We start from the raw sequence: 24,251 nt of genomic DNA, 5'->3' as shown, positions 1-24,251 counted from the left end.
CTGAGCAATGTAAAATGACTAAAGCAGTAGCCGAAGCGCTTCGACGTAGGGCGTCCATCGCGAAATCTCCTTATCATACAACTTTTAAATGTGAAGAGTTGGCGGGGTATTTTCTCTTCCGTAGTTGATCGTGTAGAAGTCCTCCATTCTAACCCCTTAAACACCGATAAGGGTATTCACACAGTAATGTATTTCTGGGTAATTGACTTATCTTTTATTACGAGTTGTTACGTTATCGCTCATATCTCGGTAATGGTTCTGATCTCACGGTCCGCTCTGAAGGTCCGGCGATGTCATGATAAGCATCTAGATTTCCATAGTCGTGGTCATCACGAATAACTGGAGCTGTGGGTTCCACACTCCCTGATGGGCCAAGTGTTGGTGCAGATGGCCCCTCGCCCTCGTAGTCTTCCGGAACCTCTGGGGGCGCACTAGCTTCCTGGAGAAGACGCCGACGCTCAAGCTCCTGTTTGTCATCGACATTAGATGAAGATGGGGGATATGTCGGCGTTAGATCTGTCAGTATAGGCGCAGACGGTTCTCCGACATCCACTTCCTGCTCCGGTAGTGAAGTGTGGTTACTTGAATCATGATTACCATTAGTCGGACGAGCGGATTCATCAATCGGTGCGGATGCCTGCGATGGGCCAGCTTCCGATTCTTCAGGTTGCAGTGGCGGCTGGCTAGGTAACAACCTCTGCTCTGCTTGGCGAACGCGCTCCTTTTCCGACAGCTCGCTCTGCCTGGGTACCTCTGGTGGTGGGACATAGACAGGAGCATGTGATTCCCGGTCTTGAAACTCATAATAGGACGTTTGAGGAGAGGCTCCTGGCGGATAATAATTTTGGGGCGACGGTTCGCGTTGTCCAGACGCGAAGTCTCCGTTATAGTTATTTCCACCGTCAAATTCATTTTGCCAGGTATAGTTCAGCTCATCGTTCTCGCCGTGGATATCTTCCGAAGGAGGCGGTTGAATCGTGAGCGACGGGCGCACCACAGATTTGCCTCGAGAGCGGGTGGAGTCCATAGTCCCAACTACAACCTCAAAGGACACGGATATAACGCCCTTTTCACGTCTTAAGTGATCGGTGTCGACTATTGTACCATTCCAGTTGGCAAGTCGCTTCAGATCATATGATCCGACCGTTGAGGCAGGATTGCCACCCGGAACCCCTAAAGATCCAATCCTATTTGCTTGCTGAGAGCTTCCAGTGGACTGGCCCGCGAGTTTTCCGCCCAAATCGAGAACTACCTCAACGTGATACCTGAAACTAATTAAGCCCCCAGGGACATTTTTAATGCTCGGAAATACATCTTCGGGTATTCTAATAGACGTCGTAATATTCGCTGTAAGCGTGACAGGATCGATTATAAGCGGCGCAACCGCTTGAGATAGGTCTTTTCGAAAAACGCTACAAGAACCAGCAGAGGACAACGATAGCCCCCCAAGTCCAGTCCTTGATCTTGGATAATACTCTTCGTGCTTTAGTCGCTTGGCATCTTCTTTAGAGAGCTCCGCCGTGAATAAGGACAGCGGTGGTGAATAATCTACGCGACCTTGGCGATACAACGTGACAATAATACCATGCATACTCTTCATGCGGCGGTTATGCTCAACCTTGATCTTAACAGGTAATATATCTCCAGGAAGACAGCCTCCTTTCAATAATTCAACGGTCGCGGTTATTTCTCTCTCATCACTCCCCGACAACCTACTCGCAGCCACAGATTCGGCGCTGGCATCGGCACCTCTGGCACTATTAGAGCCGCTGTTGTTGCTAACTGCACTATCGCCACTGATTTCACTCTGTAGGTCATGCGGTATTAAGTCGCTCCGTAATGGGCTTCGCGGTAAATGGTTTCCGGGCGGCCCGACCGACGTTGTCACTTCTCCCAGACTAACGGAACTCCCGTTGGAATTTTCGTTTACCCTTGTAGAGTCGAGGTCCGACGCCGGTTCCCGCCCTTCTGTAGATACCGAGCCGCGATGGGCAGTTGATGCGACTGCCGGCACCGGTCTTTTTTTCTTTTTCGGTCGTCTCCGTAAAGTCTGCATACATACCCTCCGCTCTCGTGGAGGGGCAAGTACACCTATATCCACCTTTTCTATGAGCGCTACTTTCGTCTCGCAACTAGAAGTTGCAGCTATCGAAGTCGGCCGCGTTAATGTGGCCGTGACCATGTAGGATATCGTCCCTCTCTCGAACTATAACAGTTTGTATTAGCATTATTGGCTAGCAGTAAAAGCATCATCAAGGCAAGGCAGTTCATACATCAATACTACTTGGTAGCCCCTTGGCAGGAAATATGAGGTCGAATTCAAATTCGAATCTTGTAGGCTTGAGCCTCCCCTCACCACACAGAACCTGCTCATCCTGAAAGAGAGAAGCCAGCCCATTCCCGCAATACCTAACGCTTCGGCTCCTTTCGTGGGAAATCACAGCGGGATTGACGGGACTAAGCTGTGCGCCAGCACCAGCATGTTTGTAGACGCGAACATATCCGTGTAGGGCGACAGTCAAATGCGTTATGCGAATCGGCTTAACGACAGAAAGGACAACGTGACCCCTGACGTGATCGCCAGCAGAATATTGGCGATGAGGCTCTTGGAGGCGAATGTGGAAATCAGCGAGATTACGTGTTCGGGAGCGAAGAGGCGACGTCAGACGAGAAAATAAGGAGGGCCTAGATGGCGGGTCTTCGGCCGGCAAGTTCTGACCTTTGTCGGCGTCGGAACCCATCTATTCAACTAAACTCAATTGACAACGCCGTGCGTGTCTTGCATGACACCACACGGATACCGTCGTCAACTACCCAATAGTCCGTTCGAGGCCTAGCCGAGATAAGAAACGAAAAGTCGCTCGGGCAGCGGACGGGATCGGCCTTCGCGTGTTTCACGATCGAGAGGTCGCGGTAGTCACGGTCGAGGACTAGGACAAAGGGGGGACGGCCAAGGCGACGGCGGCGATATTGAGGACCCCTAGAGGAGTCCTATGGCTAGGACGCCGAATGAACACGCGAAAGGTAAAAAAAAGTTCGAGATGCGCTTAGTTGGGATTGGCTTTCGGGAGAAAGTTCACCAAGATCTTGGGTGTTGCATGTGCCAAGCTGTGGGAGAGGCTTGGTAAGAAAAGGGACTTGGGTTTGGGAAGGGATGCCAAGAGATGGGACCTCCAGCTTTTATTGTTATTATTAGGTTGCGTAGGAGGTTAGTAGGCACTAGGTTAGGCAGGTTAGGTAGCGTCGGAGGGGTATTATAGGGTCTTGTATGTTGTACAAGCGTTAGGTTAGGAGGTTATGTACCTAACGTAAGATGTAAGAAGCTTACCCCGGGTCTAATAATGGACGCGGTTGCTTGCTTTTGCTGCTGGCTGGCTGGCTCTAGACTGCACTAAAATTGGCTGGAGGTTTTAAGTTTGGATGCGTACATCCATAAAGCCCGACCCCGGAAGAAATCCCGTTTCGCTAGAAAAAAAAAACCTTCAATGTTGGACGTTAAATAGACAGGTGCCTAAGCGAAATTGATATTAGATAATCTTGTAAGACTTCGAAATTCAATTAGGTACACTGGTGTAGCACATCGGCAAGAGTTTCTCAAGATTAATCACAGGTTTCACAAGTAGAACTAGTTATGTAGGTATGTATAAGCCACCATCTTCGTAACCAGCCACCTATCGAATTACACTATGGATTATTATGGATTATATGGATTCAAACCCAACATCTAACTAATCGTTGGGGACATTTGACCTAGCGCACGTAGTGTTTCCCACATATATGCGCCGCCGTATCCGGAATGGACCCTTATTAGTTTCTAATGAAAAAGCATGTTGGTTTAGAATTGGGTAACATCGGATGAGCGTCAGGACTCCGGCTATGAGATATTTCTCTCACTAATATCTTACTAGACGATTGACAGCAATAGTAATAGGCCACAGTTCGTACCTAGGTACGCATTACGATGCGCGGGCTAGTTAACCGAGGGGCCACAAACTTAGTAGCGTCAAGGTGAGTGAGTCCATTCCCCCCCTCCGTTAGCCACCTATCGGGATTGTAAACGTTCGTATGTACAAAGGTCTCACAGTACACCATGCAGCTCACGAGACTTGCTTCGGTGACATGGAAGACAGAACCTGGATATGGTAAGCCGCCACGCCACGTAAGGATCTAAAGGCGCAGCTGTTTTGCGGTCTTCGGCCTACTCGGTCGGCAGGGTTATCCTTATTCCCAACCCAACGGCAGCTGACCGGAGTTTGGAGTTTTTCAATTATGGTTCAGCCAAATATGTCCCAAACAAAGACGTTCGCTTAGGTATACTGCGCATGTCGTGTGCGGTTTGCCTAATAGATATGTATATGTAAACTTCCTTTAAGCGGCCATGATCTCCGTTTTCGCGTGTCACCGCTCATAGTACTCCGCTCTAAGGTTAAAAATCTTATCAGAAGTTAAGGCATAAGTACTTCAAGTCTCAATTCCATTACTTCGGTGTATTTAGAAGCGAATGCCCATAAAAGGTTCTATGTTTAAAGAGTATGCAGACAATCGCATGCATGGTTTTGGGGATTTAGCTTAGGTTGCATGACTTTAGCTTTTCACGGTTTTAGCTTCGATAAGCACAGTCAAACGAACTAACGAGGTCAGACAAGCTTTTGTCCAAGTAGAGCTTAGCTCATCGGCACCTAGCCGAAAATAGTCTGTGCATTACTTCGTACTAGGGGCAGTTAGGGGAATGCTTGTTCGTGTGGGGAAGTCACATGATCTTAAGTCCGAACCAAGACTTACCTAACAACTTCTACCCCTTAGTTAACGCAAATACATAGTAGTTCTTCAGTCGGCCCTGATTACTGTTCTATTTCTTGGGTCGCTTTAAGCTATGCATTGATTATAAATTCTATTCGTTCTTCATCGATCAGAACGAGCCCACTTAAATGTGAGGTCTTGGTTGACCGGTCAAGAACAAAAAAAACTAAGAAGAGTAAATATATCCATCGCGTCGCATCGGGGCCAGCAGTATGGTTACCAAAGGTTTCATGGACATTATAACATAACACATAGAACAAAAGGCCCTTGGTCTTACATACCCGTTATCTTGTACTGTTTCTTAGTAGACGTAACATTTAAGCCTACTGAAAAAAAAGCAGCTTCATAATGTTTTCATAGTCTTATCATCTCATCAACCCCTTTTACTTCGAAAATGCGATAGAAATACAAACTCGAATCTTCCTGCACTCGGTCTTCGAATCCTGACTATGGTGATCTTTTAACTAACTAGATCAGTTAAATTCAACACAACTGCTGTTTCGAGGTTGAATCCCCTTTTGGATTTCACCGGTCATAAAAGACTTGCCTGATTTTCCTCACCAATGCCTACGTCATTGTCTTACCACCCTATTTTATCAGCACGGATGATGGGGACCCCGCATCGGGATCGTAAATAGATCCATCCACCTATCCTATGTGTGACTCTCAAGGGCGTTATAATGGTTACCCACGTGCTTCGTGTAGCATCGGCCATGATAGACGGAAGTTTGTCGACGATGTGCAACCGTTTAACTAATTGGTCTCCAATCTCCGAACCCAAGTTATCGCGGTCACCGAGGGCGCGGGGAATAATACGTAGAGAGCTCCTTTTGCCCTGTCTCTCGGGGTAGAATGCTACAGTTAGTACTCTGTATGGAAGTCCAGACCTCATATACCATGTGCCTGCGGGATGAAGTCTTTTATCTAATACTCAAGTTTAACCCTTGCCCCGATTTCTTGTTGCTGTCTAGAATATTTAATTCACTTATAGTTTAGACTTACCTAGGAATTAGTAGCTACTTTCTCGCATTGTGCCGTCTAGAAATGCGGTATCACGTAGGCAAATAGACTGCTTGCCCACGGATATACCGAGGTATAGAGGAGCGGGCCGGTATGATCTTCTTCATGCTCCAAACCAGATACGATAAATTAAAGCTATCCGAGTATTCATTCGTTATAATGATTGGTTGGGTAGCACTCCGTGGCCTCCGGTTGCAGATGAACCAGCAATGGTTATCAGTTCTCCAATATCCAGACAGGGAATACCAGCCATGACCGGCGTATGAACGTCTATATAAGAGTTGCTATGTTATGTTGTTCCTAAATTTTAACAATCTCCAATAGCCAGATAACCTTGCCCTCGTTCTTATATTCAATACATTCCCAAATCTTGAACCATAGCCCGCACGGTTTGAAGTCCATAGCAACATGGACATCACTGGAAATGCATTTGTTACCGGAGGAGGCAAGTAAAATATCATAGTCTATGAGCGCCAATAACTTATGTTCTTTAGGAAGCGGAATTGGGAAAGCCTCTTCTGTAGCTTTGGCAAAGGAGGGAGCTAAGGGCCTCCTCGTGGCAGACATCAACCTCAAGGCTGCCGAAGAAACCATCGCAGAAGCTACTGCTGTTGCTACTAATCCTAGTTTCCGTGCCGAGGCAATTCACCTTGATGTCACGAGCGAAGAATCGGTCAAACAAGCCGTTGCCAAAATGATCGAGTCTTTTGGCCGTATTGACTACTGTGTACACTGCGCAGGAGTAAGTTCAGACATCGGGATATTTTTACTAAATACCAATCATTGGTAAATATCAGGGATTTACTTCTAGTGCTGACTTCTAAGACCGGATTATGGTCATATCGGACAGTTGACGAAGCTAGCTTCGACGAGTTGAAGAAATCCCTCGCCGTCCATGTCCACGGGACCTTCCTTATAACCAGTCTGATCTCAGCGGTCATGAAGTCGCAAGAACTAGTGACAGTCGACTCTGCTCATCCAGAGCGAGGCGGGACTCGTGGTTCAATTGTCCTCCTAGGCTCATCAGCATCCATATTCCCAATCCCTAAATTAGTGCCATATACTGCGTCGAAGCATGCTGTGCTGGCAATTGCCAAGACGGCTGGTAAGTGTCACAACAGAGTTACCTCTCGATTTGCTCTGCTTCCTAACACGCTTTTACATCTAGCTATGGAAAGCGGCGTTCATAATATCCGAGTGAACTGTATCTGTCCTAATTGGACTGATACGCCTATGCTACGGCACACATTGGAGATATCCGAGGAGATGAGTGTCGAATCGCTCTTGGCTACTATACCGACCAAACGGCTTTGCACAGCTTATGATATTGCCGACGCCGCACTTTTCCTGTGCAGCCCGAGGTCATGTTATATAACAGGAGTTGCTTACCCGGTTGATGGTGGTATGGCGCTTACCTTGAAGACTTGATTGTCACTGTCTAGGGCTATCTAGGTACCTAGTAGGCTTAAAGCAAAACGTGTATCATATGTAATGAAAGATGTATGGAATGGAGGGCATATAAGGTACATACAAGGCAGTAACAAAGTAGACTGACTTCGCCCCTATTGTGTGTCGTTTCCTCTACCACACCTCGATTTACTTGAGAGCAAATGATATCTGTCGCGTAGGTGGGAGGCTAGAGTACGAAGAAGATTATAGAGTACTCTTCCATAACTCAAGAGGGCCTTAACCGATGACAGATCCCACAAATAACCATGGCTCTTACCTGCTTTATGGCAGATACATATTCATGATGCATTGATAAGAATAGTGCCCGTGACTTACGGATTTAGTCAGTGGATCGGGTGGCAGAATAATCTGTTTGGCTTTGATGAAAGCAAAACGCCATGTGCATACTATTATCTAGTGAAATAACACGCGTATGTATTGCCAAGTCCACATAATAGCATGGCCACTTCGGTCTCGATTCGTGGAGCTCTTAGTACGACCCCGTGCACCTCTTGGGAGCGGCATAACCGCATCACGCAGAGTTACTAGTTCATATTGAACTGTTCAATATGTTAATCCTATATGGTAGCAACAACCGGGAAGAAAACTGGCATGTGACGATTGAATAAAGCGGGAGGAAATGAAACTGGACAGGTGGTAGACGAAAGGGGGCTTGATAGCAAGTACTTAGGAGGTGGGGAAAGGAGCTTAGAATAATTATACGAAGGTAGCCGATATAACGGAAGTCTTTAATTAACATTTATGCATTGGTATCTAACGTATCCTCATCTGAGGATGATCTCTGGGTATGCGAAGTAACGCCCTCATGAATGCCTGTAATGCAACGCCGTGTCTATGCAAGATCGTGTCCTTTTGAAAATCTAATCCAATGCTTCGCCGCTGAGAATGCTCCTTAGGATATCAACGCCAAGTCCCTCCACGGCTTGTTCCAATTCTTTCTCTCCAACGCAGCTTGCAACCTTCTTTTCGTCCGCTAATCCGATGCCGGACCCAAATCCACCCTTCTTTCCCCTTTTGCTCGGTGTATGGAGCATAGCAAGGGAACCTGTCTTCCCATCCACCGCAGAGACCAAAGATAATGTCTCGAGACTGCCGATGACTTCACGAAATTCTGAGCTTGACAACGGATGTAGAAGAGATTCTCGGGTACACAGTATACTATATGTCTCGTATAATCGTTTAATGCTTGGGGCAATGCTTTGTGACTTGGACGGCGTAGTCGGAACGGACATTTGAGATGCCCTATTTCGCTTTTCTAGCGCCATGAGTGAGCACAATGCTGCCTTCTGTTGCAAGTTTAAGGTCTTTAATCGTTGGTTTGTTCCATTGCTGAACGCGGCGGCTGTGACCTTGTTCAGATGTGCTATGCTTACGCGAGGTGCTGTTTCTACTGTTAGGCCTCTTAATGACTCTGCTAGCATTGCTGATGGACCTTTCTCCGACGATCGTTTAGGCGAAGAGGAGAGATTCTTGTTTTCCCCGAGAGGTTTCTTCGACGGTGTAGCGAGAAGTATCTTTTCTTTAATCTCTGCCTCGTGTTTCTGCTTTGTCTCGGCCTCCACGAGGTCGAGAGCTCTTCGACATATCTCGAAGGCTTTTCGCAGGTCACCTGTCTGACTTGACACTTTGCGGGAGCAAAGTTCAATGGCGGCTGGGTGAATGAATGGTAGCGGGCTACCCTCAGGCACAAGGCTCTTGAGACGGGTAGTGATTATCGATTTGATCTGTGCTGCTGAATATGGCAGAAATGGGAGGAGTTCGGGCTTTAGGTTCCGAGATTTCAAGCGTGGAAGAAATCGGTCTGTTAGGTCCAGCGCATTCGCAATGCCGATCAACACAAGGCGTGATGACTTTTGCATGGACCATTCGAATAGTCGGTATAAACTTTCCAAGTCCAAAGTGAGAATATGGTCGATTTCATCTAAAACGACCAAGTAGACACTCGTTGTCTTTTTTCGTGGTATGAAGAGCTTCTCAACCGTCGTGGCGGCGTCGCCTTCGGAAATGTCTGTCTCATCGCAAATTTGGTCTATAAGAGTTCCGTAAAGATCCTTGGATGATTTTATGCTCATGCAATTGATGTAGGCCTTCTTCACAGTTTTTGTTTCAACCAAATCTTGCGTGACTTCATTTATCATAGCACTTTTCCCTGTTCCTGGTGGCCCACTGACATATATGCATCCACTGGGGTTGGGCTTCGAGCATCGTTGTAGAAATTCTTTTAGCTGTGAACGCTCATCGTCACGTCCAATCAATTGACCGGGATCGGCACTTCGGGAAAATAGTTGGCGTGCGTGATGGTATACAGTCTGAAGGGCGGCAGGCGTGAGTGGTGTTTGTGGGAAAAGGCGTTTCGAGACCCTTCCGGTAGGCGTAACCCGATGACGGGGGGTAACGGGGACTTTTGAGAGGGCATCTCGGAAACGAGGTGTACTGGGCGTACGTGGCGTGGGCGGTGCGCATTCACCTACAAACTCAATCAGATAATGCTCCTTTATTAACTACAATGTGAAATGTTCTTACCCTCTCCACTCTCCTCTGCATTACGTATACGTTTGGAAGGTGACTTGTCTGTGACCTTTAAGACGCCAATTTGGCTATCGAGATTGTCATCGGTAGTAGTTTCTTCGGGGTCTACATTTTCGTCATTGGGTGAGCAAGTACGTGTCTGGCGCCGTGTTCGTTTTGTAGGTGCATCTATAACTTCTAGACTCGGTGTCAGTTGCTTCAATTGGAGATTATTTGAATTATATTGCTCTTACCAATTTCTTTTGTACTCCTAGTCCTCTTTCCGAGAGTTGATCGCGCCATCTTGATTGTGTTAGGTAGTTTTACTCAATGCACCTGAAGTATGAGAAGTGAAGTGTAAAGGATGAAGTTGCCTATGATGTGGAGAATTTAGTTTGCAGGAGAAACGGGAAGAGAAGAAAACTACTGTGTAGCTCTAAGATGAAATTGGCAAGGGAGAAGACGCGGGTCCGCAGAACGCGAGAAAGTCGCGTAAAGTGGCTTCAACGCGCAGGCCGTACTTCCCCTGTTTCCTTGAAAGGTCCCTAGCTTTTAACCCCTGGCTAAGGACTTGGCATAGCGCGAACATGACGCGCCAATTCTCCTCACTCTTTCAGCTTTATCAAGTCCACTAATAACCCCACTTTATTTAGCCTTAGTAAAAGCTTGGGCCATCCAAGCTACTGGAATAAGGCGAACTCCGGACTTATACGTTAGGTACCTAGGTACCTCCTATGTATGTACAGCTGGAATTCTTTGTCTCTTAAACCGCCAGCTGCCGATGGCTTATCAATACCTAACTTTGTATACCTCATGCCCACACTTCGAATGTCAGCATCCGAGGTACTACCAATCATCTTTCATCATCGGTGTTAGGTATCTACCTCTTAGGTATCTACGATAGTAGTTGGGCCATCGCCACATCGCCGAAGTTGAAGTCCCACTCTTGAGTTGGACGATGACGAACTATGAATCGTACCCGATTATTTTCAGTATCATTTCCTACTTTCTCTACTAGACAAGGTACTGCTGGCAATAAAGGTGTATAAGGTATACGTTACTTGGTGGGTAGGACTGCTTCGATGTCTGCATTCCTCTTTATTACACCATCGATATGACGGACGATGGTAGTACGGCATATAACAGCCACATCGAGGGGCTTCGACAATATGAGTTCCCCATGTTACGAGGCAAGCTTGCCCCATCCAAATACTATGTACTCTTTACCTATTTAAACCTAGTTGATTAACAAATATATAGATGAAATCTATCTTGACCATGCCGGGACCACGTTGTATGCGAAGTCCCTCGTGGACAGATTCGCAGCGGATATGATGTCGAATCTCTTTGGCAACCCTCATTCCGCTTCTTTATCCTCTCAGACTTCGACCTCTCGGATTGAAGATGTTCGACTCCGGGTCTTGCAATTCTTTAATGCTGACCCCTCTGAGTTCGACCTTGTTTTTGTTGCTAATGCAACCGCAGGCATTAAGCTAGTCGCCGATGCCTTGCGGGGCCACGAGCTCGGTTTTAACTACTTGTATCATCAAGCATGCCACACCAGCTTAGTCGGTGTTCGAGAAGAAGCTTCATATAGTCTTTGTCTGAATGATACTGCTGCACATGACTGGATCAGTGGAACTAATCCGACTGCTGAGTTCGGGTATCATGCCGGGCCAGTCCTCTTTGCATATCCAGCTCAATCCAATATGGACGGCAGAAGGCTTCCTCTAGATTGGTCTGATAAAATACGAAAAGGCCGATCTAATTCGGACTGCCCAATTTTCACTCTGCTAGACGCTGCGGCATTCGCCTCGACATCCCCCCTGGACTTAAGTAACTCGGAAGCGGCTCCCGACTTTACTGTACTGAGCTTTTACAAGATATTCGGATTTCCGGACCTAGGTGGGCTTATCGTGAGACGCCAAGCGGCGTCAATTTTCTCATCCCGAAAATACTTCGGGGGTGGCACGGTCGATATGGTAGTCTGCCTTAAAGAACAATGGCATGCTCCCAAATCGCAGGCCTTACACGAGTCGCTGGAAGATGGGACACTTCCAGTACATAGCATCATTGCGCTGGACTCGGCTCTTGATGTCCATCGTCAATTATTCAACTCCATGGAAGATGTTGCACGCCATACATCGTTCCTACGTCGAAGACTGTATAGTGGTCTAGATGTTCTTAGGCACGGTAATAATCAACCAGTCTGTGTTCTGTACTCAAAACCCCCTCTCGTATCGAACAACGGTCCAGTCATAGCTTTCAACTTACGAAACCACCTGGGTGGTTGGGTTAGTTTGGCTGAATTCGAGAAGCTTGCGGTGTTGAAACGATTTCATATCCGCACGGGAGGACTCTGCAACCCGGGCGGAATCGCATCTTCCCTTAGCCTTGAACCATGGGAAATGAAGAAAAACTTTTCGTCTGGCTTTAGATGCGGAACAGAGAATGATATCATCGGTGGGAAGCCAACGGGGGTTATTAGAGTAAGCCTGGGGGCCATGAGCACCATTTCAGATGTCGATAAGTTCGTTGGGTTCATTGCTGAGTTCTATCGAATTGAAAACACCCCTGAACCTGCGTCTACAATTCCAATCTCAACCCCCCAAAACCCATCTGATCTGTACGTGAAAAGCATCACGGTTTTCCCGATCAAGAGTTGCGGTGGATTCCGTGTTCCTGCCGGGGCAATGTGGGAAGTAAGAGAAGAGGGACTGGCATGGGATCGAGAATGGTGCTTGGTTCATCGAGGCACCGGTCAAGCATTGAGCCAGAAGCGACACCCGCGTATGGCTCTCATCCGACCGGTGATTGATTTTACTAAGGGTCATTTGCGAGTTTCATATTTGGGCCCTTCAAAGACAAGCGAACCTGAGCTATATATCCCTCTATCCGCAAATCCATCTCTGTTTCAAACTAGTGCTGCTTCCAAACCAATGGCTTCTAGGGTTTGCGGCGAAGAAATATCGGCGCAAATATATACATCTAATAGCGTGAATGACTATTTTTCAAAAATTCTCGATGTGCCGTGTATGCTAGCTCGATTCCCGCCAGGCGGCCTGGGGAAAAGTATGCGGCATGCTAAGGCTCACCTTCAGAAGCACCAAAAGGTCAATAAGAAGATACAGTACAAGATACCCTGTCAGTTTCCAGGTATGGATACGCCACCAGATTCAGATTCCGAATCCGAGCGGCAGCGGATTCTACTATCGAACGAAAGCCCAATCCTCGCAATAAACTTATCCAGCCTAGAGACGTTGAATCGGCAAATAGTCGAGCAAGGCGGGAGACATATCTCTCCAGAAGTATTTCGAGCGAACATCGCCATTGCCTCTTCGGCTTCAGAATCACAGTCGCTTGCCTATTCAGAAGATCACTGGTCGAATTTAAGGGTTGGGCAACAGGATTTCAAGATGCTGGGTTCCTGTCGGAGATGCCATATGATATGCATAGATCAAGACACAGCTGAAAAGAGCGAGGAGCCGTTCGTGACCTTGGCTAAGACTAGAAGGTTTGATGGCAAGGTGTTCTTTGGAACGCATATGTGCCATATGCCTTCATCAAAAGCTGACACCAAGGAGGCCCAATTTCCTACCATCGCGGTGGGAGATAAAGTGCTCGTAGATCCAGTCTGATAAATTTTTAGCTTGGTTAAATATTAACTATATTAAACCTACGAGGTGCGCATATGCTTTAGTACCATGTCAAGTGCGAAGGGGAGAATGGACTTAAGAGATAAATATATAAAATTCAGAGAAGATATTTATCTCATACCTGCCTAGATACCCGCCGTCAACCTAATAAGACATTGAGCTATTAGTGAAGCCGGGAAGGCAATGAGCTTATTCTTCTTCTTCGTCGGGGACTTTGCAGCCTACCACAAGAGGTTCGAACACCCCGAGCGCAATAAGCCGTACCGATACGGTAAAAAAACAAATAAAGGACACTTCACGAAATGTAAAATGGTGCAAGGGAAATTACCCAAACCAAAGCTACCAAGAAGATTTTTAAAATACGCACTCGAACCTATAAAATACCGGAACTTCAAGTAGTTCCTCTAAATAGCTTAGGTTAGGTAATCTTTACGCTAAAAACAATAATAACTAAGCCTACTATAAAATAAGGCCGAAATGGGCTTTATTATTAGGAACAAGCGAAATTAGGCCTTATTAACTACCGGTTGCAAACAGCCGCAATATTTTATAAAACTATACGAAACGTTAGAACGAAGGTAAAAACCCTAAACTCTTACCTTCTAATAGATTACATTCTTTTATATTCTTATTTTCTTATATCAAGTAATACTCTAGCTTTATCCCCCCCTGGGAAGTACTTTAAACGTCTAAAACGCCAAAGATGCGCCGCTATATCTACGTGGATCAGCGAGTTCGATGAGTCAAGTAAGGTCAAATAACCGTATAAACTTGACCTGCCACAAGTTTCGTAGATCTTCCTCTTTACATCATCAACCAATCAGAACAGTCATTTCATTCATTCTATTCCCTTACATAACCGTGCATGCACAACATGACCTTGTCATTCCAACATTATCATCATCATCATCATCATCAGAAGAAGAAGAAGAAGAAGAAGACGACGAAGACGACGACGACGACGAATCATCATCATCATCATCATCTTCGTCGTCTTCGTCGTCGTCGTCGTCGTCGTCGTCGTCGTCTTCGTCGTCTTCGTCGTCTTCGTCGTCGTCGTCGTCTTCGTCTTCTTCTTCTTCTTCGTCGTCTTCTTCTTCTTCTTCTTCTTCTTCTTCAACTTCTTCAACTTCTTCGTCTTCTTCTTCAACTTTATCGACATGGCCATCCTCTACCATCTGGGCAAGCACATCCACATAGCCACCGCTTGTAAAACATGTTTTAGGAGCCCCCTCCACTTCCAAACCCGGAATGCGTGTTGCGATGTTTGTAAGTTCATTAAGCGCACACCGGAGGTTTTCTGTATGGCATAAGTTACTTCGGTCCTCGAGTAACTGAACCCCTTCAATAATGAAGTGTAGGCGAGACGGAAAATGCTCTCCAATCTTTGTCAATATATCCAGCGCAACCTCGGGATTATCCAAACTAGGAATAGACCTGGTGGAGGGATCGACTCTGTTATAGACCTCAGGTATGAGCTCGGCAAGCTGTGCAATGATGGACTTGACCATATCCAATAGCAACTCCGGGCAGGAGAGCGTTGGTAAGCCGTTTTGGCCATAAAATCTGAGCGAGCAGAAGTAAGATACACACTGGATATCAGAGTGTTTCAATAACTTATTAATGACTGCGGCCGTCAAGGTATTTCGACTGGGGTGTTGCGCCCCGTGAGGACCTTGGATCCAAATTGCCTCTTGGTGAGAAGACTCAACCCAAGAAGACTCAATCCAATAACAGACCCGGTTTTGAATATGATCTTGAAGTGGGTTGTCTATTGTTGCGATGGTATTCTCGATAGTGTCCATATCTGAGTGGTGTCTTGCCAGAATCGGACGGAGAATATCCTGACATTGCTGGCGAAACCACAAACGAAAACGACGCCTATATTCCTCATTAGGTATGGACTCCATCAGAATTAGATATAGGTAGTTGATATTATTTTAGTCTATCGCTGGCGAGTCGCAAAGGGGCACACGATGTGGGGGTAACGGTCGTCTTAGCTATGCGCTTTGGTCGGGAAGATTAAGGATATCCTCTGTAGGCTTGGCCACTGATTGGTAGTTTCCTTGTTAACATTGCCGAATTTAGAGAGAACGGTGGATGTTGTGCTCCAGGTTGCAATGGATTCTGTTGCTGTTTAAATAGTTCGATGCGGATGGCGCTTCGTTTTATATTTATCGATGCTAATACGAGTGAATGAACCTTTCATTCACACACCCCTAGGGGAATTTCTTATCGGATGCTTTCCACAACCAGGTAAGAGATACCTAGTTCAATCATTTTTCGTGTCGTGCGTGTTGGGTGGTAGCTATGTAATCTATCCATGACTGTCCCTTTGGCACATACCTATCTAGGTAGCTAGATAATTTATAGCTGTAATTCCTGATTAATGTAGAATTTTAGATGGTTTGTGCCACGAGGTAGAACCTAACAGCATGGAGACAACCTCGTTGCTCTGCAAGGAACTCTAACCTATCTAACGAGCTTACGGCTCGTGTACATTAGGTACTTAATATGCCCTTTGTTATATATGCATCATCTAGAATCATGACTGTTTGGGCCGTGAATCACAATATTATGACTAGGTACTTTGACCATCCGAAGGAAATCCTAGTTAGGAACCCCATGATGTAAAGTTAAAGCACGTGTTTCTTGCAATACCTACACAAGGACTTGGGAAGTCAATCGCTTGTAGCAGTAATCCTGATCTAGTAAGCCACGTAGTGTATAATATTATTGATGGTGTTCTCGAGTATCTACATCAAGAGGGTATGTTCTGCGTATTATGTGGTGGTAGGCCAGTGCGCAGTTGGCAGCAGGATCCACAAGTAAGGGGTAACTAAGGGGTAACTAAGGGGTATCATCGACTATGGAGGTGTAAAGGGAACACATTAAAAAAACGTAAATTTTGTTCATACACTTACCCCTATCTGACTTATTATTAGTGTATATGCAATATTATCTACCCTTTTGCCCCTTTTCGTTATATTCAGTACCGAAACCCGAAACCTTTGTCGCTTGCTTCCACTGCGGCCGAAGTACTACGAAAATGTATATACCAACAACCACAATCGTCAGGGGGATTGCGACACAGGGGTATGGCCAGATATGACTTGAATCGAGATCAAAAAACGTCATGGAGAACAATGTCTGGTATCCTTATGTAAGAAAGGTCTCCTTTATTAAGGGGTAAATTCTTACTGCGACGAAGGTAGCAGGGAGAAAGACCATGGTTACTACAGCAATTGATTTCATTTGCTTGCTTTCGCTCATGTTGTCTCTTGCAAGCGCCTAATCGTATATTAGCTTTATCATTCCGAAATTGGCGTCTGGGAGCAAGGGTAACAAGCAGACCATATTTGTAGCCAGAGTCATTCCATCGATAATCATGTTACAATCCCTTATTAAATCCAAGTACTCGGAATGAATCTCAGTCAGACGATCTTTGATTCGTCGGCCTGTGTTGTAGAAGTTGCTTTCGTCGTTGATCTGATCATACGCTCGACCCAATTCGTCTACGTGGGTAATCATACTAGCTAGAACTCCGATCCAGCTTTGAAGGCCATTCCTGATTGCGTATATGTTCAGCCAAGGGTCAACATAAGACTTTGCATTCGTAAGTGTTCTATAACCATGAGCTTGGAGTCCATCGATAGTATCTTGCAGGGCTGTCTTCCTGGATAAAACAAGCTCGCGCATTCGAAATCTCTCGATCTCAGCAAATATGCCAACTGAAAGCATTGGATGGCAAAATGTGTCTTCTGAGCTTTTAATAAATCGATTAGAAATCCTTTCCATGATCGTTTTTCCTGTAGAATGAGCATTGCAACCATAGAAGACCGCATAGGTGCGGCCTGTATTGGGAAAGTATGTCATGGATAGCGCTAGGTCATCTTCCCAGTGAGCCGATGAGCGACAGTTGTATACTACAGTGTGTTAGTGTATTAAGATCTCATCGGTACCACTCATAATATTATTTACCTATCGCGGTCTCCGACGAATTCGCAATAGGAAGATACGTCCGTGAGAATGTCGCCGCATAATTGCGAAAAATTGTTCTGGCTATCGAGTCGTGAATATAGAATCGGCTTAGGACATGTTCGAAGACCGGTCTAGAGAAGGGCAAATAGCTTATTTCGCAATCGCTTTCTTTTCGGCTTCCTAGTCTTAGAAGATTATTAGAATGCGCACTATATGTAGTTCTTGCGGGAGAGCCTCACATCACGGACGTAGTAAAGTTGCGAGAACTCTCAGATATAAGTTTCTCCTATATTCCATTAGCGGGAGCCATTGAAATAGGGGTTATGTGCAACCTTTCCGAACCAATCCTGCCATTCAGAATCTGACGATAGATCCCAGTGCTGGACTTTTCTTTGTCTCCAGGCCGTTATATTAGTTTCTCGGCGAGGCCTTAGTTTTCCGAATATTCTGTAAAGCTTACCTGGTCATCATAACCTAATCGTATAACCTTGCATTTTCGGTTGGCGTATTCAAAGTTATCCAGGTCTCCTTCGGATAACCTCCATCGTTGTCGAACCCAGTCCATAATGCAAAATTTGTTGACTGGTCAATCGGTTGAAAAGTGCGTTGATTATTTGTAAAACTGGTGGCCTTGCAGGCCCTACTTATATAGCATACCTTACGGCCTGAATCGTACCCTAATCACCTAGGTGACGTGGATTACACCCCGAGTCACTTCCAACAACATGAGATAATATAAACGGGTTGAGAATTTGAGAGGCTGGTGAATAGATTTGTCAAACCCAGTACATATGTTCGCATTCCTTCCGGACTACTTAGGTACCTAACCTACCTAGGAAGGTATATTTATCTGTGAAGCATTGATAACCCTATACGTAAGACTTCCGTCGTAAGTCTTAGCCGCAATGTGATTCCTCCAAAATGTGCAATTCTGGGCGAGCAAACCTGCTGTACGGAACGCCTGACGGGGGCTATCGAGATTGTGTTATCTTGCGTTATAATCAATCATCCAATTAGTAAGTAGTGCTTATCAATAACCATTAACAGTTATAGGAGGCCGTGATGGGCGGATGTAACTTGCATACAAACTTGCGGGAGGACAAGAACATTAGTGGTTGGGTTGGTACTACCCATACGCATCGGACTTTGAAGTAGGCTACGTAGTTTCTGACTCTTGCTTGCCGGGTGATATACTAGACAAGATGAGGCTCTGCAAAGAATAGTTCGAATAGGTAAGCTAGGTGGTCTTGGAGCTTACCATAGATAACCATGCCTAGGTACTCAGGAGGTTTACGCCGTCTTGTTTGAAATCAGCTTGCCAACCTACGAATATGAGGTAGTTCTCGGTACTGAGTAAGGTGTGGATATAAGCGGCCGGTGGGTCGGTGATGGTTGCGAGTACGCTCACTTCTCCTGTTGGCTTGACTCCAAAGGTTTTGTAGGCGGGAGGACTGGTTAAAGTATTATAGACTGATCCATCAGAGCCGTGGGCCGGGTGAGCTGCCAGGCGCCCGCCGTCAGTCCCTAGCACTCCCTCGTCAGATGAATCAGAGGCGGAGTATGTAAAGAGCTCGATAAGCTCAAGAGTGACTGGGTCTATTTGCTGTAGAGGATTGCCCTCAGTTGTCATAGCAAATGACCATCATACTCTCCACCTCCTAATCACTTAAAACTGATCAAGCCGCAGTACGTGTATGCGAATGCGAGTCTTCGGAAGCATGATAGAGAAAGGCTTACGCAGCATATCCATCGACTATAATCTTAGCTACGGCAGTGTTGACTTATATGAAGCTACGAATTAGATCCTTCGCTATTATTTTGGACGGGAAGAAACGTGAAGGGGAATTGGTCCTGATAGCCTGGTACGTATCAATCGAGGCTTAGAGCCTCATAAGATCCTCAGAATTGTTCCCGAATGATATTAGATTAGCAAGCATCCAAGATGGCTACCCGTCTAGGTAAAATAAGCAGCTTCGTTGAATGGAAAACTACCTAAAGTAGTACAACGAACAATGGTAAGGCATTCGCGTAATCAACAGGCACCCAGCGCCTTGCCATCGATCAGCTGCGCTTCAGCTCCCTCCCCCAACTCTACCTTAGAGTCTCCAAGTTAGTCCTCTTTCAATTATCAGCCACTTCCCTGACTCCTCCGTGCACGGCACTCGGTGCATAATTCTCGGGGTATCTTAAACAATTTATGTTCAGGTACCAACAGACGCCTGGCACAAGGCTCAAAACAGGTTATTTTTCGGTCGAATTCCTGCGGTCCGAAAAAGTGACGCCCTGCGCGGCACCATCTTTGCTTGAAAATCATTTCGCACATCGCGGCCCAAGAAGTGCGCCTGTATCGTGATGGGCCTATCCACGGACCACCAGAGTAATATGTGTAGTATGATGGATTTCCTTGGTTAATCCGTTTGCAGAGATGGCACTCGGTGTTTGCTAATATTTTGCTATTGCGAAGCGGTTAAGTGAGGAAGATTGTGATATTATGCGAGGTTGAAGTCCACTGTCCAGGAGGTAGGAAACATTGGGCACTTATCTTATTTATAAGGGACAGTTTTCTTTTGCGTGCCTTTAACGTTTAGGATATTCGATGGAGTGACTTAGATATCATTGACGGAGGATATTCTATGTCACTGCTGAGTGCTAGCAAGATTGCCATTCACCAACCCTAAAGAAGAAGATGGCTAAAACATGTGTATATTACTTACCTCCCATACTTATACTCACAGGCGTCCACTAAAGGCTTAATTATGAATAGATACCTACCTACCTACCCACCCAATCTAAGGTACCTAAAGGACCTAGGTACCTATGATAGCCCGAATCACTTAAGTTCAACGATCTTTTAAAGACGTAGACATTGATCCCAAAAGACCATTGCCACACACTCATGTGTTAAACTCGGCTTCTGTACAGCTCTATACTTGAATAGAGAATAACGAACCATGGTGATGTCAGGGTATAGTGTATTCGAGGTAGCTACAGGGTTCTATCTACTATACAAGAGGCGCGAAGCTCCCTCGTAAGAGGATAGAAGGCCAGGCGTTATTAATTCAATAAATGTATCGTTTGGTCTACCTACCCTGGACACTCACTCTGTGTATAACATCAACGGGTATTGATCCTGACAGGTGATAAGTTGAAAGATATCCTTGCCATGATTACAGCGGGAGTTACGTTGTTTAGCGGACCCAAATAACCCCATGGCTCAGATACTGAGTTAGATCTTTTTTATGTATATTAACGGGGCCTTGCTGTATGCTGTATATAATGTTCTGGGTTCCTAATAGACGATAAGTTTTGAATTGAGCCTCGTGATAACCCTAGTGTTTAATATACGCTTTTATTCACATACTGTCGGTGGACAAGGTCTAACGTTAGAACTTCTAAGGTCAGAGATAGGTATGCTGTAGCAGTGAGGGAGAGGAGAGTCTATTAATGATATGTTACAGTCTAAGATCTAAGTGCGTTGTCTCTGAAGGAGACAACTGTTGAATAATTCATGTATTGATGGAATTATTATCTAAGAGAATTATTATTTTTTTACAAACACTCAAGATGATTCTGAATGTCTGAATGACACGTGACGATCAGTCACGTGTTGAGATGTACCTTGGTACATCTCACAACAACGCTTATATGTGAATGTATATAGGTTACGTAAGCTACCACATGACTAGCACGTGGCCGGTGCGCAGCTAGCGCACAGCTGCGCTCCCAACACATACGTTACTATAGTATCATTGTGTTCTTATTTATAAAAATTAGTATGGTATTCAATATATTATTTTGTCCCCAATATTTCTTGGATATAAAGTACTATCGTCCTAAGCTAGGTGTACAAATTACTACCTAATCTATAACAACCTAAGAATACACAAATACTACCAACGTACGTACGTAATCGGGCCTGCAAACCTTCATTCTAAGTCCTCTTGCCGCGACGCTTTCCTATTCACTGAGTATTGAGGTCCGCCCTCCCACGAGGCCATTTGTCCTAACTTCCTGCTTAATAACATGGATTTTGAATTCAACGTACTCTTCGCGACCAAAAAATGACAGAAATCCATTCTTATCAATCCAATAACACGCCCCGACGTCTCCTCGGACTTCTCGACCTTTTATAAGTACACTATCGGAGTCCATATGGCTTTGGTACTTTGCGTTGAAGAAGCTCAGAACTTGCACATTAGCTGCTTGGAGACTATTGTATGTGCCTAAAAAGTCGAACTCGTGGCCCATATATGGGCCATGTTTCGTATGTGCGACAGTATAAACCGCAGTCACGTCCTTATGCTTATCGCTGCTCGCCGCCGCAGTGGAGGGGGTACGATCTTGGATCAACTTCCGGGCTTTGAGATCTCTGATCATCGGAAGCGGGTAAGCGACTTGAAGTTCTTTGAAAGTAAGGATTCTCCGTGAATCCCCGTCCTCTTCCGAGTAGTCCGATCTTTCGTTGTCATCATCATCATCAATATCCTCGCTCTCTAATTCCTCATACTTGCTTGTCCCTTTCATAGTCTTCGCGCGTTTAGGACTAGACCGTGTCGTCTCAGCTTCGGCTGGTTTTCGTTTGATCCTTGTCATAATTGGATACTCGGTGGACACTCTTTTGAATGGATACTCTGATACGGAAAGATTTATAAGTAAAAACCTCGTTTAGTAATGCGAAGAGTTGTCGCAAAGGAAGCTCGTATTAATTGATATAACTCTTTGCACTGGTAAGCGCTGAATAGCGTGTAGATTATGGCCTAGAAACGAAAATGACTCTATTGATAGGAGACGCGCCCCTTAAAACCACGCGATCATCGGGAGCACAGACATTAATCCCATGAAAGTATCCATGACCTAATTTTATCGAAAAACACAAGCTTCGTAGTTCTTGTCCAGGACATTGCACTTATACAGGTACATATGTAAAATATAATGAAGGTTGTTCCAATCCAATACTCGTGCTACGCCCCACTTAATTCTGGTTTCGCAAGCGTGTACTAGTCTTAACTGGTATTTACTACCATTATTTATACACTACAATTATCTTTAAATTATATAATATATTTAATTAAAATCGTTTTAAATATTTAATTTTTTTATTTAATTTATATATAATTATTAATTTAAATTTATTAATTAATTGTTATTATTTAACTTTTTTTACGGTTTTAAAATAATATTTTTTATAAAAATTTTATATTTTTAATTCGACGGTTTTAATTAATTTTTTTACTTTTTTAAAAACCTTATTATTTTTTTATTTTATTATAATACGTTTTTCGGTTATAATTAATACATTTTTAATTTATAAAAAGTTATTTTTTATAATTTTACGAATTTTTTATATTTATTTAACGTATTTAATTTTATTTAAATCCTTTTTAATTTATATTAATTTAATCGTATTAAAAACGTTTTTTTTTATAAAACGATTAATATTTTTTATTATTTTTAATGTAATAATAAAATTTAATTAAACAATAATTTTAATTTTATTTATAATACGATATATTTAATAAAATGTTATAAACGTATTTATTAATAAAAAATTTAATAATAAATCGAAAAAAAGTATTTTTTTTATTACGCGTTTTTTAATAACGTTAAAAATTATTTAAAAATTAAAAGGATAAATATTAATTTTTTTAAATATTAATTTAATTATGTTTTTTTTAAAAGTTTATATTTATACGTTTTATATATAATTAAAAAATTTAATTTTAATAATATTAACGAGGTTATTTTATATTATTAAATTTAACGTTTTTACGTAATAATATTTTAAAAGTTAAAATATAATAACGTTTAATAATTAAAATAAATACGTTAAATTAAAAAGTATTTTAAAAAAAATTATATCGTATTTATTATAATATTCGATAAATTTAATTATATAATAAAATTTATAATTATTAAATATTAATAACTTTTTTTTATTAATAATAATATTTTTAATATATTTTTTAAAATATTTTAATTATTTTAAAATAATTTTATTATTTATATAATTATTAATAAAAAGTATAATAATTATATTATTATAAAAATTAATTTATTAATATTAAAAAGTTATATATAATTATTTTATTAATATAAAAAACGTTAATATATATTTACCGGTAATATTAATAACTTTTATAATCGTATAAAATTTATAATTTTTAAATAAATTAAAATAATAAACTTTTTTTTATTTAATAATAATTAATTAATTCTTTTTTTTATTTATTTAAAAATTTATTTTATTTATATTTTATATATTATTTAATAAAATACTTTTTTTTTTAACGATTTTTTTTAATTTACCGTAATAAATTTTAATTTTATTAATATTTTAAAAGGTTTTTTAATTAATATTAAAAATTTTTTAAATATATTTTAAATAATTATAACGTTTAATAAAACGGGTAATTTAATTTTTTTTTATTAATAATAAAATTTCTTTAAATAATAATAATTTTTTTTTAAAACGTAATTTACTTTATTTTAAATGATTTTAAACCGAGGTTTAATATTTAATTTAAAAAAATATACCTTTTATAATTATACCATTTTTTAATTAATTATAACCCGTAAAACCTTTTTTTTAAAATATTTTACTTTTAATTTAAAGTTATTTTAAACACGTGTTTTTTAAAAAATTAATTTATAAAAAAAAAAATTATTTAATTAATTAATTAATTAATTAATAAAATCATTAAAAATAATAACGTTAACACGTTTTTATAATAAATATTAATTAATTATATAATTATATTAACTTTATTATTAAATTTATCGATTAAATTTACGTGTTTATGTTTTTTACGGCGTTAA

General features: G+C 42.8%; 7 protein-coding genes across 7 annotated transcripts; 2 read left to right on the top strand and 5 right to left on the bottom strand.

Annotated features, from left to right (window-relative positions):
• Positions 1-232: 232 nt before the first annotated feature.
• F5Y00DRAFT_260656 (uncharacterized protein) lies at positions 233-2,741 on the bottom strand (the record flags this gene model as incomplete). Its single annotated transcript, XM_048011050.1, has 2 exons — positions 233-2,206; positions 2,274-2,741. The coding sequence occupies 2 exons, from the start codon at positions 2,739-2,741 to the stop codon at positions 233-235; spliced, it is 2,442 nt and encodes an 813-aa protein (XP_047866288.1).
• Positions 2,742-6,228: 3,487 nt separating this feature from the next.
• Positions 6,229-7,248, top strand: F5Y00DRAFT_260655 (NAD(P)-binding protein; the record flags this gene model as incomplete). The annotated part of the gene is made up of 4 exons (XM_048011049.1): positions 6,229-6,269; positions 6,319-6,562; positions 6,646-6,925; positions 6,989-7,248. The coding sequence occupies 4 exons, from the start codon at positions 6,229-6,231 to the stop codon at positions 7,246-7,248; spliced, it is 825 nt and encodes a 274-aa protein (XP_047866287.1).
• A 752-nt stretch (positions 7,249-8,000) lies between these two features.
• F5Y00DRAFT_233152 (cell division control protein Cdc6) lies at positions 8,001-10,174 on the bottom strand. The gene is made up of 3 exons (XM_048007270.1): positions 10,053-10,174; positions 9,814-9,996; positions 8,001-9,757 (listed from the first exon to the last, which is right to left on the bottom strand). The coding sequence occupies exons 1-3, from the start codon at positions 10,099-10,101 to the stop codon at positions 8,151-8,153; spliced, it is 1,839 nt and encodes a 612-aa protein (XP_047866286.1). The 5' UTR covers positions 10,102-10,174; the 3' UTR covers positions 8,001-8,150.
• A 619-nt stretch (positions 10,175-10,793) lies between these two features.
• On the top strand, positions 10,794-13,537 carry F5Y00DRAFT_36742 (molybdenum cofactor sulfurase). Its single transcript, XM_048013556.1, has 2 exons — positions 10,794-10,988; positions 11,059-13,537. The coding sequence occupies exons 1-2, from the start codon at positions 10,913-10,915 to the stop codon at positions 13,434-13,436; spliced, it is 2,454 nt and encodes an 817-aa protein (XP_047866285.1). The 5' UTR covers positions 10,794-10,912; the 3' UTR covers positions 13,437-13,537.
• A 768-nt stretch (positions 13,538-14,305) lies between these two features.
• F5Y00DRAFT_268489 (uncharacterized protein) lies at positions 14,306-15,259 on the bottom strand (the record flags this gene model as incomplete). The annotated part of the gene is made up of 1 exon (XM_048012262.1): positions 14,306-15,259. The coding sequence occupies one exon, from the start codon at positions 15,257-15,259 to the stop codon at positions 14,306-14,308; it is 954 nt and encodes a 317-aa protein (XP_047866284.1).
• A 1,153-nt stretch (positions 15,260-16,412) lies between these two features.
• On the bottom strand, positions 16,413-18,000 carry F5Y00DRAFT_252397 (uncharacterized protein; the record flags this gene model as incomplete). Its single annotated transcript, XM_048009936.1, has 7 exons — positions 16,413-16,604; positions 16,656-16,745; positions 16,809-17,380; positions 17,436-17,611; positions 17,675-17,721; positions 17,768-17,815; positions 17,896-18,000. 7 exons carry the CDS (start codon positions 17,998-18,000, stop codon positions 16,413-16,415), a joined length of 1,230 nt encoding a protein of 409 aa, XP_047866283.1.
• Positions 18,001-21,234: 3,234 nt separating this feature from the next.
• F5Y00DRAFT_233149 (uncharacterized protein) lies at positions 21,235-22,428 on the bottom strand. The gene has a single exon (XM_048007268.1). It carries the CDS (start codon positions 22,026-22,028, stop codon positions 21,393-21,395), a length of 636 nt encoding a protein of 211 aa, XP_047866282.1. The 5' UTR covers positions 22,029-22,428; the 3' UTR covers positions 21,235-21,392.
• Between the last annotated feature and the right edge of the window lie 1,823 nt (positions 22,429-24,251).

Source organism: Daldinia vernicosa (genome assembly GCF_022497035.1).
Source record: "Daldinia vernicosa strain CBS 139.73 unplaced genomic scaffold F5Y00scaffold_15, whole genome shotgun sequence".
NCBI classification, from domain to species: Eukaryota; Fungi; Ascomycota; class Sordariomycetes; order Xylariales; family Hypoxylaceae; genus Daldinia; species Daldinia vernicosa.
Note: the sequence above shows the minus strand (reverse complement) of the source record. Positions and strands in the feature narration are given on the sequence as shown.

Excerpts from the sequence above, each read along its gene's own strand:
- F5Y00DRAFT_233152 (XM_048007270.1), bottom strand. The coding sequence starts at position 10,101 with ATGGCGCGATCAACTCTCGGAAAGAGGACTAGGAGTACAAAAGAAATT. Across the intron at positions 9,997-10,052 it reads TAGGAGTACAAAAGAAATTG|AAGTTATAGATGCACCTACA; the intron begins GTAAGAGCAATA and ends CACCGAGTCTAG. Across the intron at positions 9,758-9,813 it reads TGCAGAGGAGAGTGGAGAGG|GTGAATGCGCACCGCCCACG; the intron begins GTAAGAACATTT and ends TTGAGTTTGTAG.
- F5Y00DRAFT_36742 (XM_048013556.1), top strand. The coding sequence starts at position 10,913 with ATGACGGACGATGGTAGTACGGCATATAACAGCCACATCGAGGGGCTT. Across the intron at positions 10,989-11,058 it reads TGAGTTCCCCATGTTACGAG|ATGAAATCTATCTTGACCAT; the intron begins GCAAGCTTGCCC and ends ACAAATATATAG.
- F5Y00DRAFT_233149 (XM_048007268.1), bottom strand. The coding sequence starts at position 22,028 with ATGACAAGGATCAAACGAAAACCAGCCGAAGCTGAGACGACACGGTCT.